At 45.0% G+C, this 12,837-nt stretch overlaps 1 protein-coding gene across 1 annotated transcript in view; it reads left to right on the top strand.

Annotated features, from left to right (window-relative positions):
* TYK2 (tyrosine kinase 2) overlaps nt 1-12,837 on the top strand; it is a 73,375-nt gene that overhangs the window by 7,911 nt on the left and 52,627 nt on the right. The window contains exons 2-4 of the mRNA XM_088479859.1: nt 4,336-4,515; nt 5,092-5,215; nt 8,260-8,413. Coding sequence (XP_088335985.1) covers nt 4,338-4,515; nt 5,092-5,215; nt 8,260-8,413 — 456 coding nt within the window. The 5' untranslated portion in view covers nt 4,336-4,337. The remainder of the gene's footprint in view (nt 1-4,335; nt 4,516-5,091; nt 5,216-8,259; nt 8,414-12,837) is intronic.

Genomic DNA, 12,837 nt, shown 5'->3' on the forward strand with positions numbered 1-12,837 from the left:
ATAATGCACTGTCCCTACCCAGGATTTTAAATGCCCTGCGGAGGTGGTGAGTATGTGGCTAGGTGTCATTTATATTAATGTTAGTTTATTTTATCATAGTGTGACACTCTGCAGTCTGGTAACGGGGTTCTCTGTGGTAATGGGGTTCACTGCAGCCCCAGCAATATCCTGCCTCTGTGGGGCTCTGGAATTGTTCCTTTATCCTTGGCTGCAGCTGCAGATTCTGAGAAGATTTCCATCAGCCCTTGGCCACAGCCACCCAGTGCCCCAGCTGCAGGAGAGACACAACGGCATTGGAAAGTTCTTTGGGTGATCAGTACTTTAGCCTTGTGGATGACCACTTGGGGACATGGCTAGTGTGACTGCAGAGGTTTCACTGGATAACAATTGTATAGGAGGAGCTGACGTAGGCGGTATCAGCATGCACATTTAGGGGCATAACAGGGTTAAATAATATCCGTCTATCATCTGGGTATTTGTTCCTGTGTATTATCATTTACTCATCCGTTCTGTTAGTTTCCTAGCATGAACTTCCGCTGACTTTACACCCTAATACTGTTATTTCCATGGTGACTGTGGCCTCCTATTGACCTTTTTGGTACCTTTCCCTTATTATTTTCTTCCAATTGTCCACATTTCTTTCCATCCCTGTATTCATGTTAACCCCCTGGTCACCATGACCCTTTATCCCATAGTCCTCGCTCTGCCTTTTTTAAGCTTATTACTGTGAAACCCTTTACCCAAGAAGCTTTTTTTTTTTTTTCTCCGCATAGGTCTGGCAACACTTATTACTGTTTTTGCTTTGTCTGTTTTTGTGGTTTCTTCGGCAGCTGTGCAGTAATGTTGAGGGAGACTGGTACATAGTACTGCACTCACCTGTGGAGCAGCAGCTAGTTGGATAGGCCACAGGCTGGTGTAGTGTAGGTGGTATGTTTGGAACATACTGTGTATAAGATGATGGTTGTTTGGGTCTGTATTATCTATCAGTCGATCACTTGAACGTTTTGGTTAAATATAACGTCTTCTGCCAAACGCCAACCCTTACCATTTCTGCTTTGGTCACTCATTTGTATTTCAACAAAAAAAAAGCCTGTCACTGACTTTTGGGTACTTTTGGCCACTTTTGGCCAGGCCTGATATATAGTACTGTACTGGTAACAGTGACCATTGTATAATTTAGCATATACCTGTTATTTCTTGTGATTGTATCGATGTAAATGAATACTAGTGCAGTGTCTCTTTAGTATGCCGACATGAATGGTAGAATAATAGCAGTAACTCTGTAGACAGAATCTCTGCTGAGTCACTATATCTCTTGCTGCGTAACAGGATATACAGTGTATCTCAACATCTGTAAGCAGTTAAGTATTTCTTGTTGCTTTCTCAAGAACTGGCTGACACAGTCTGCTTAATTCTAAAGGCGGGTATCCAGTAGATCAGAGCTTGACACATTTTTGTAAAATCTAGGAGCCGGCTTAAATGTTTGGGAGCCAGACTATCATCCAGGACCGAAATATATAAGAACTTGTATAAACCACCACACGTGACCCTTTAATGCTCCTCAACCTCCCCACATGCCATCAGACCACCACACATGCCCCTTCAATGGTTATCAGATTTTGCCACATGCCCATACCTGCCTCCAATTCCTATTATGCCACACCCTAGTGCTCAAATACATAGTTTGCCACACAGTATGACCCAAATACATAGTATGTCACACAGTATGACCCAAATACATTGTACGCCACGCAGTTTGACCCAAAGACATAGAATGCCATAGAGTATGACCACATTCATACACATGTGGGATGATGAGTTATATAAGTACATAGGATGATACATGTGTAACTTGGGGAGGGATGATGGGAGAGGAACAATTGGGGCAGCATTTTTCAACCGCTGTGCCGCGAGCGGTTCCCAAGTGTGCCGCGATGATCCGATCCCAAGTGCTGCTGCTGCAATCATTATTACCGCTATATCGGCTTTGGGCAGCACTGCGTTTTTTCAGGTACCCAGACGTGACGAGACGCGACCCATAACCTATGACTCAAAGGTCACGCATGTCACGTCGCCCAGGGCTGCTCCTTGTCTTGTCACCTGCCCAGGCTAGTGCTGCTCCTGCTCCAATGCTCCGTAACCAAGAAAGACAGGCACTCTGACCCTCCCTCTGCATAAACTCCTTCCGCTGAAGGAGGGAGAGGAAAACAGAGTTCCTTCAAAGTAGGGGCCAGTGCATTTTAATTTATTTTATTACTGTGGGGGACAATGTGTGTGTAATTACTATGGGGGCCAAAGTGTTTGTTTTATTACTGTGGGGGCCAACATGTGTGTAATTACTGTTCTGTGGGGGCCAACATGTGTGTTATTACTGTACTGTGGAGGCCAACATGTGTGTAATTACTGTGTGGGCCAATTTTGTTATTACAATGGGGGCCAATGTGAGTGTAATTACTGTTTGGGACAATTACAGTAGGGGACAATTCTTTATTACTGCAGGGGCCATTTTTTTGCTGTAGGGGGGGCAATGTATCTGCTTGTCTTTCTGTGGGGGCCAATATGTGAGTATTTTTTTCCCGTCAGGGCCAACGTGTGTGTGTTTTTTCTTATGGGGGACAATGGGTGTGTTTTTATCCCGTTTTTATCCCCGTGGAGGACTGATGGTGTGCCCCAGCAATTTTAAAATCTTGTTCGGTGTGCCGCCAGTTGATAAAGGTTGAAAATCACTGACTTATGGAGTTTTATCTGACAAAGGAGCAAGGTGCAGTAGTTTTTTGATATTACAGTGGGGCAGTACTGGGGGCAAGGAGGGGGTTAGAGGCACGCAGGGCCGTATTTACCTCCTTCCTGCTGCGAGCTTAGCATGAGCTGCAGCCTTAGCTTCTCCTTCAGCACCAGGGTGTAGAGCTTCCAGCTCCTTCCTGGTCTGGGCAGTGTCCACCTCTGGCTTTCTGTGTGTGCAGCGCAGACAGTTGGAGGGTCCTGCCACCAACAACATGATGGGGGCAACAACGCCAATGCTGCAGCCGGGAGACTCGTAGGGTGGCTGAAAGGGAAGGTGTGCAGAGCCTGATGAGGAGGATGCACAGGTGCTGCTGAAGAGCTGTTGGATTTAAATAGCAGAGAGGGAGGGAGACACTGCAGGCGGCATAACAATTGGCTGGGGAGACCATGCAAGTGGTGATTGGCTGCGGTGTGGGCACCCAGCACAGTGCGCACAGTTAGATCATAGCACCTCCTGTGGGACGGACCTGCTCATTAACTAAAAGTGGGTCCGGCCTCCCTGGATAAATCTGGTCGCCAGGCAGCAAAATGTGGTCGCCACAGTGACCTGGCCTCTGGGATTTGTCGAGCCCTGCATTAGATGATATGCTCCATGAGCGATATCGTCTAGTGTTTTCCCTGCAGTGCTGGACCCAATGTCGTTAACTACATTGAGTGTCCCCACACAACGATATCGTTCACGATATTGTTCAGTGACGTCACCCTCCCTTATCCCCGTACTTGCAGAACCTGATGATATCCAGGTTGCCCTGCAAGTATGGGTGATGAAAGATGTCATCAACGACCCGCGGGAGCGCGTGTCGCTGATCGTTGACTGCATACCCACTGGACGATATTGCGGACGATAAACAACGTTATCGTTCAAATCGTCCAATTTATCGTCTAGTGGATACGCGCCTTAATTCATAAGAAAGTACAGAAAAAATATCTTCCCTGTTTAAATGGTTAACACAGTCAAAAGAGATGTGTGCAGAAAAAATGTGTATGCTAGCCCTCATCTACGTGTGCGCCTGGTTTCCTTCTAGTTATCATCAGTGCAGCCTTGTAGCGACCCCGTACTAGGTGAAAAATAAGCCCAGCTCTGTTTAGCTTGCAGCTGCGTCAGCGTGCCCCAGCTGAACCTTACCTACATGAGAACATTTCAACCCAGTTACATCTCTTCTTTCGTAAGGTCTAGATGCGATCAATGTGCACAAGACTCTGCAGCGTCCATACTTGCATGTGCCCATTTCTGAGTTTGCGGAAGTTACACACTGCAAATTGCTCAACTCTGCATCAATCTTATTTTCAGAAGATCTAGTGGTGTCTGGTTATGATATTACTTTTAATACTTATTGTCATCACGTAGGCATGTTATGAGCAGTGATTAGCAGTGATTTTATTTGTGAGGGAGGTTCACACAATAAATGTCTGTTATGTAATACTGCAAACTGTTGGGTAGATCCTGTACGTGTGCGGAAATAATATATTAGTGTATGTATAGACCATGTGTCCTGTGTTCATCTGTCACTGATTTGTAATAACAGATTATTCTCTGCTTCTGCCCCCTAGTGATGGCTCTGTGTCACTGCACAGTAAAACACAGTGAATCTGACATGGAGGGCTGTACCTTCACCGGAGCTGGGCTCAGGGTCTATCTATATTGGAGCAACGGAAAAGAGCATTATGTCAGCTTTACCCAAAAGATCACCACTGCTGAAGAGATCTGTGTTCATGTGGCAGAGAGGCTTGGTAAGAAACAGAAGGATACAGACCTTGGAAACAAGATATGGAAAGGACAAAGGCAGTAGGGAGCTATGTGACTTGGGGACTGTCCCTCCCACCACTGGGTGACCCAGACAGGAGGGAGCCATGTGACATGGGGTCTGTCCCCTCCCACCGCAGGGTGACACAGACAGGAGGGAGCTATATGTAGCAACTAGCAAGGCAAAAATATAAAATCTATAGAACCAAATGGAATGGGGTGAGAATTTAGAAAATGTGAGAGTTTAGCAGTAACCTCTCACATTGGTCGAGTTTTATTTTCAAAATGGGAAAACATCTGAATGAGAGTTTAAATCGTGAGTTTTTTGAGTCTGAAAAACATACGAGTTTGCCTGTTCTCTGACGCTATTACAATGGCCGACTTTAAAAAGTGTGAGAGCTTACTGCTAAACGCTCACATTTTCTAACTCTCACCCGTAATCTTTATTCCTGTACTTGTTTCTGCTTTATGTTTACCGAGAGCACTGTATTTGGACATGTAAGGTTATATGTGATACTGTATATGCTATATAATGTTGAGTTTGCACTATATCTGTATTGCAGGTATTACTCCTCTCTGTTATACTTTGTTTGCCCTGTATGATGTACAAGCAAAATACTGGTATCCGCCTAATCATGAGTTTAAAATCACAAATGATATGAAACTGCTTCTCCACTTTCGAATGAGGTAAGTTGTGCAATTACTATTTTTTTCTCTTTATATAACTTATTATTCCTCCTATTAGTCCATAAAACTTCTACCTATATTACTCCATATAACCTCTCCCTATAACTCCTCCTATTACTCCATATAACCATATAACCTCTCCCTATATCTCCTCCTATTACTCCATATAACCTCTCCCTATATATACTCCTATTACTGCACATAACCTCTCCCTATACCTCCTCCTATTACTATATATAACCTCTCCCTATACTTCCTCCTATTACTATATATAACCTCTCCCTATACCTCCTCCTATTACTATATATATATATAATCTCTCCCTATATCTTCTCTTATTAGTCCATATAACCTCTCCCTATACCTCCTCCTATTACTATATATATATAACCTCTCCATATATCTCCTACTTTCTAATTATGGGTTATAGGGAATCCTCCAGGACTCTGGTATTTAAATTCTTTGCTTCTCCCTCCTCCTATATAAATCCAGAAGTAAACAACGGGTACTTTTTTCTGAGCAGCCTGTATTTTTTATTTTGTATGTTTGTTTATTTTATTTATTTATTTTTTTAATTTGCCACCTTTTCCTCTTGTGTTACCGCTATGGTGGCTGGCTGAGGATGTGCTATTACCGGTGCCGCCTCCTGCAACATCCTGATTCTGGTGAGGTACTACTTCTGAGGTTGGAGGGGAAACCTTAGACCGTCAGACGAGCCAACTCCCTCTCATGGTCCCTGTGTTGTACCACCCATCATCAGATTCCTTGACCATTGGTGGTTAGGAGGCGGTGGTCAGATGAGGGCGAACCTGACATAGGCAGTCCACAGTCAGCCATAACTGGGTCGGCAAGGCCCTAGGGCAAGATTGTTGTATGTTGCTATGTGAAAGCAGTAACCTTATGCCTGCTTTGCTGGCTAGTGCAAGGGTTAGATGAGTTTATCTGGGCAAAAGTCCTTTCTAGGTTGGTGTAGGGTCTAAATAAAGTTTCTCCTTCTTGGGATAGCAGTCTGGAGAAATCTACTCAAGCTAGTGTTCTGCATTGGCCATGTCCAAAGGAGCATCTATTTCTCAGTACTCCTTGCAAGAAGTGGGTGAGTTAGCCGAGGGATCAGGCATTGAAAAGGCTGAATATTTTGACAAGGATTCAGGACCTCATTCAGAGGTGGTCGCAAGAAGCGATCGCTCTCTCTGAATGAGGGCGGCCGCTTCATTTTTGAAGTGCGGCCTCCTGGTCGTTAGTTAAGCTGTGGGTTACCATCGCGGCTTACGACGAGACCCTAAGGTTGGGTCTCGCACTCGTAAGCCCCAGGGAGCTTCCTGCTCTATTTGAGCAGGAAACTTCCCACTGACATCACTGATGGTTGCGCAGGACTAACCATCGCCTGCGACCGAGTCTGGATGAGGTCCTCAATGTGGTGGATGCGATGAGCACTACACATTCAGGACAGGGGAATCAGCTGACTCTGGTAATTCGCTGATTAAGAGGAATAAGAATCTGTTGCTTTCTTTTGCTCTGTCTCTACAAGTAAAGGCCCCCATACATCAGCAATTGATTGCAGCAATTTGCAATCGATTGTGTATAAAAATCTTTCCCTTTTTCAATCGATTGTGGCAATTCTGCAATAGATTGAAAAAAGAGAGATTTTTTTATACACAATCGATTGCTGATGTATGGGGGCCTTAAGTAGTTTTTTTTTTTTTTTTTTTGTGTGCGGTGTGGACTAAACCCTAATAGAAATTTCAGGTTACACAAAGATTATTAACCCTTTTTCTTCTTGCCCATACAGTAGGTTATTCAGATAAGTGGGAAAATCTACTTTAGATGGATGTGCCTATTGCAAGATTGTCCAAGGACTCAGCTGTTCCATTTCTAAGTGTTGCTGCACTTAGGGATGACACATCTATGATAATCTAGACTATATGGTATTTAAATCTAATTATATAGCGACAAGTGCCTCACTGAAATACATTCCTACTCCTCCTTGTGTCATTGAGGGTGTAACTAAAAGTGGATTGGAGCAATTGAGAGGGTTTGAAGTCTTGGTTTGGAATTGTAATCTGGGAGGCAGCAGAATATCCGAGTTGCAGCTCTGGATTCAGGTCCCTTGAGGTTAAAGCTTTGTCTCCTGTGGTATCTGCTCACTGTATTCTATGCAACCGTACAATAAGTTATTTTCTGCAGATTAATGTGCAAAAACACGGCAGTCTCAGTAATACCCTTTTCACACCATTGCTTAAGTTGAGGCTCTGGTGTCGAGAGCCCAATGTGTAACTGTGGCGAGAGCCCATCTGTTTAACTTTTGGGATTAGTTATTCAGTTTCACTTTTAGGTTCCTGGGTGAGAAGTGTTATCGATTGGGGACCCTTCATCAGTCTCCTCAAAACTCCATTTTCTATCACGGACTCCCAATGGTACTGGGTAAAGTGCCAGGCTTTTGAGAAGTCATTCATGCTTTCCTCAAAGCGGGTGTAATTACCCCAGTGCCTTCAGTTTTTACTCAAACTTGTTTTGGGATCAAAAAGCCAATTGGTTGTATTTTACCCATCTTGAACCTGGAGTCCAGTGGTTGGATTATCAGGTGTCCGTAATCTAATTTGGTCCCTACAGAGAGGCTTGTTTTTCTGAGTCTGCTGTACGAAACACATCAACATAATGTGTTTCTATTAGGGGACAAGATTGACACAATACACATACTAGTAAGGTCTCTGTTAGCTCGTAGGTGGATTTTAGTTGTGTCCTCCAAAAGGGAAAGCTTTGGGATGTCTCCATGGTTTCTGTGTCCCTCAGGATGAAAGAGAAAACAGGATTTTGTTTAAGGTTAAAATAGTTTAATATTTTTTTCAGGGATGTTGTTTCTTTCTCTCTTTAAAGTGATAGAATACTGGAGGATCCTCTATACCCCATGGTCTGAGTGTCCCCCTATAAATTCAGTTTCAATTATTTAACATGAGAAAAAAAAAACCATAATTATTCAGTGTAACCCCTCATTATATCACCTACAGTTACTCTAGATAACTACTTCTGTTCATTGGCTCTTTCAGGTATTATTTCAGGAACTGGCATGGCATGAATGAGACAGAGCCAGTTGTCTGTCGCAATGTCCCTAAAATAAATGACAGCAGTGAGGACAAGAGCCGTGCTGAGCAGGCCGGGGCCATCCTGGACTTGGCATCCTTTGAGTACCTGTTTGAACAGGTATAGTTTATTACAGGATGATTATGACCAGTGGCAGGAGGAGGAGGTTGTTTAAGTGACCTTAAATATCTCGGGCAAACAAACTGATCCCAATAGAGTTATGTAACATTAATAGTAATTGTGTGCAATTTGTTTTTTTAGTTTCATTAAAAATGTGCTTTCCACTCGCTGATTAATTTACTGAAATGCACATGCCTTCTTGTTACTTCTGTGATGCACAATGCTTTTTCCATCTGCATCCAGTCGATTTGTCAACATTTAGTAGGTCGCCAATCAATATATAGACATGTATTTAAGTCAACATGGTTAAAATGTTGACGCATTCTGAATGTCGATGCCAAAATGTCAAAATATATATATATATATATATATATATATATATAAAAGCAACTATTTTATATAGCGCACACATATTCCGCAGCGCTTTGCAGAGACTATTTGGCCATTCACATCATTCCCTGCCCCAATGGCGCTTACAATCTATATTCCCTACCACATGCTCTCACACATACACACTAGGGTTAATTTTTTTGTTGGGAGCCAATTAACCTACCAGTATATTTTTGGAGTATAGGAGGAAACCGGAGTACCCGGAGGAAACCCACGCAAGCACAGGGAGAATATACAAACTCCACACAGTATGCTAAATGTTGCCACTTTTATGTCAACCTTTAATACGTGTCTACATATTGATTGTCAACATTCTGAATGTTGACAAGTCATGCCACACCCTTTTTCTCCTTCATCCACTAGGGGACACTGGAGACTTCATGACAGTGGGGTATAGACGTGTGCTAAGTGGGAGCTGGCACTTTAAATTTTAAAAATGTGACTAGCTCCTCCCCCTCTATACCCCCCTCCAAGCTCAGTCTTCATTTGTGCCCAGGGGGGAGCTAGTAGTGTTCTACACTTCTCCTAAGGGTTTTGTTTTAGTTTTATTAATAGCGCTGCTGCGGTGAAGTAATGAAGATTACAAATGAGGAGAGGACAGGCAGCGGCTGCCACTGCCTGTCTGCATCGTTGGATCTGGCGGGGGGACCCACTCGCAACTGTTCACAGTTCGCCTGGGGTCCCCGACTATAGAGACCACTGTCTCTTAAAAGAGGTTCCGCATGGCACTGCGTGCAGCACAGGACCCCCACTAGTAAAGCCGCCACCGTCAGCAGAGGCAGCTTTATGAGTATAGCCTGGCTCCCGGGGCAGCCAAGCGGCATCTCTGTGTGAGGTCTCCCCCCCCACAGCATGCTTCCATCTTCGGGTTAAGCAACATTACGGGGGGGAGCGGAGCCTAGCTCCAGAGTCCTGCTCCTTCCTCCCAGCGGCCTCAGCGCTGGCGGCCATTATACGGAGGACACTGACTGCTGCAATAGAAAAAGCTGCTGCATGAAGCCAGATAGCCTGACCTAATCCTGTAAGTGAACAGTGGGGTTTAGGCTTGTCAGGAGAGCATTTATGGCAGAAAGTAACTACTTTCACTTTCAGTGGTTACTTGTTATTAATGCCTAGCGTATTTTAGCACTGCTAGGAGCACTTTTAGGGCAAGTGTGATCTAAGCCCTACTCTCCTGCCTCTCTATATCTGTCTCTACCTGTTGACCTTTTTCACTAAACTGTACTGTTATTTTTGTGGAGTTTGTATGTACCATGGATGGAAGGGGCTCTAAGGCGTCTCCAGTCATTTACCTGCACAAAGTGTGCTAAGAAGTTTACACAGGGGCAGTCCTTTAACTCCCTATTGTGTGACAATTGTGATTCTGAACTACAATCTTCACGGATGTCAGATCCTCCGTCTTGGTCGGTGCAGTTTGCATCTGTTATGTCGCATCTCTCTGCTGAGCTGGAGACTTCTCGGAAGGAGAGCGAAGCTTCCAGGTCAGCTGCTCTAGAGGAACCGGCATGGGCGCGGTCCTTAGCTAAATCGATGAAATGGATCACAAAAGCCATGGCTCCTTCTCGTGCCACAGCAATGGGACCCTCTCCAGAGGTCTCAAAAAAGAGACTGTTACCCTCAGTCCTCCAGTCGGACAACTCTGATGAGAAGGATATGCCAGTTTTAGAAGAGGACGAATATGTTCGAGATTCGCCTGAAGAGCTCCAGGAGAAGCCTGCCTGAGCTTGTGTCCGAAGGGATAGAGGCGTTAATTTCTGCAATCCACTAGGTATTGCAGATAAAGGAGGAGGACAAGGGTCCTGCACGGCAGTCTTTCTTTGTAAAGAAACAAAGACAAGCTACTTCTTTTCCAATATTTTTCAACTGGATTCTCTTCTGATTTCAGCTTGGGAACATCCGGATAAAAAATTTCAGATTTCCCTGCGGTTATTATCTTCTTATCCTTTTCCTGCAGATAGCAGAAAATCTTGTGAGACTCCTCCTACGGTAGATCCTTCGGTCTCGCGTTTGTCTAAGAAGACTACGCTACCGGTTCCTGGAGCCAAGTATTTGAAGGAGACTACGGACAGGAGATTAGAGAATACTCTCGAGTCCATTTATACAGCTGCAGGTGTGACTCTGCGTCCTGCGATTGTAAGCTGCTGTACTAACAAAGCTATTGCCAAGGCAATTGGCTGACGGGATGAGAGACCAGCTACTGGTGGAGGAACTTTAGCAGAGCATATAGGTGAAGCTGCGGCTTACCTTGGAGAGGCGTCCAAAGAAGTTTGCAATCTTGCCTCCAGAACTTCAGCTCTGGCAGTTTCAGCACGAAAATCGCTTTAGCTTAAAAAATGTCAAGCGAATGCAGAATCAAAGCTGTGGAAGCTCTTCTCTTCACGGGAAGTGTCTTATTTGGAGCGGTACTAGATAAATGGATTTCTCAGGCTACTGGGGGTAAATCCACTTCTCCTCCGTCTGCGGCTCCGCCTCCTAGAAGTTCTTACTCTGGACCCTCGTTTTGTGCCCCAGGACGTTTCCGTGGTTGCTTTAGAGGAGGACCTACAACTTCCCGTGGTTTCAGAGGACGTGGCAGAACCGCAACAACATCTACTCAACAGCAGGTTAAGTCCACTAACAAACCTACTGCATGACTGGCTTTCCTCTCACCTGGGGGACCCTAGGGTGTAAGCACGTCTTCGGGACTTCAGAGAAGTATGGATAAATTCTTGTACAGACGCTTTGGTTCGAGACCTCATCAGCCACGGATACAAGCTCAAGTTTCAGTTTCAGCCTCCCCCACAGGTTTTTACCACCGGTTTGCCTGTTTCCTACCACAGGAGTGTTGTATTACAAGAGGCGATAGACAAACTTCTATCTGCGCGGGTTTTGGTCCACGTTCCCAAGTCTCAGACGTACACCAGTTTTTTGTTTGTGGTTCCAAAGTCGGGCTTGGTCAGACCTATTCTGAACATGAAGGAACTCAATCCCTACTCGAGGATATTTAAGTTCAAGATGGAATCCCTTCAGACCGTTATTGCAGGGCTGGAGGAAGCTGAATTCATGGTAGCTCTATATATCAAGGACTCCTACCTTCACATACCTATCTGGCCACCTCATCAGCCGTTTCTGAGGTTCGCCTTTCGGAACTCACATTTCCAGTTTCAGGCCTTACCCTTCGGGCTGTCATCAACCCCCAGGGTATTCATGAAGGTCATGGAAGTGATGATGGGTCTCCTTTGGCAACAAGGGATTACGATTATCCCTTACCTGGACAATCTCCTGCTGAAGGCTCACTCCAGAGAACAATTCTTGCTGAACATCGCTGTGACTCACAAACTTCTCGTAAGTCACGGATGCATCTTGAATTTTCCCCAAGTCTCATCTGCAACCGACAGAGAGACTCCAGTTTCTGGGAATGGTCCTGGACACACTATGTCAGCGGGTTTTCCTATCTAAGGAAAAGGCAGACTCCATTCAGGAGATGGTGATGACGGTTCTTCGACATCGTCAGGTATCTGTGCATGTCTGCATTCGACTTCTGGGAAAGATAGTGGCGGAATTCAAGGCGATTCTTTACAGACGTTTTCACTCCATACCGTTTGAACTCGACCTCCTCTCCCGGTGGTCAGGATCCCATCTTTTCCTTCACCAACGCGTGAGATTATGTCCCAGAACTCTGATTTCCCTTCTCTGGTGGCTAAACTCAGTGCACCTATTGGAGGGCAAGAGATTTGGATTGGACTCTCCCCACCACGGACGTGAGTCTGAGAGGTTGGGTGGCTTTGATTCAGGAACACCACTTCCAGGGCCGCTGGACCTCACAGGAAGCGAGTCTGCCAATAAATATCTTGGAATTACGGGCAGTGTTCTATGCTTTTCATGTAGCACATCACCTGTTGCGGGGCCGAGCAGTCAGAGTTCAGTTGGCGTACATAAATCGACAAGGCGGCACCCGAAGTTGGGCGGCAATGGAAGAAGTAAGCCGAATCCTGATCTTGGCAGAAAAGTTTGCAGTAGCGATTTCGGCAATCTTCATACCAGGCATCGACAAT

The sequence above is a fragment of the Taudactylus pleione genome, unplaced genomic scaffold (genome assembly GCF_031769625.1).
Source record: "Taudactylus pleione unplaced genomic scaffold, aTauple2 ptg000248l, whole genome shotgun sequence".
In the NCBI taxonomy this organism is placed as follows: Eukaryota; Metazoa; Chordata; class Amphibia; order Anura; family Myobatrachidae; genus Taudactylus; species Taudactylus pleione.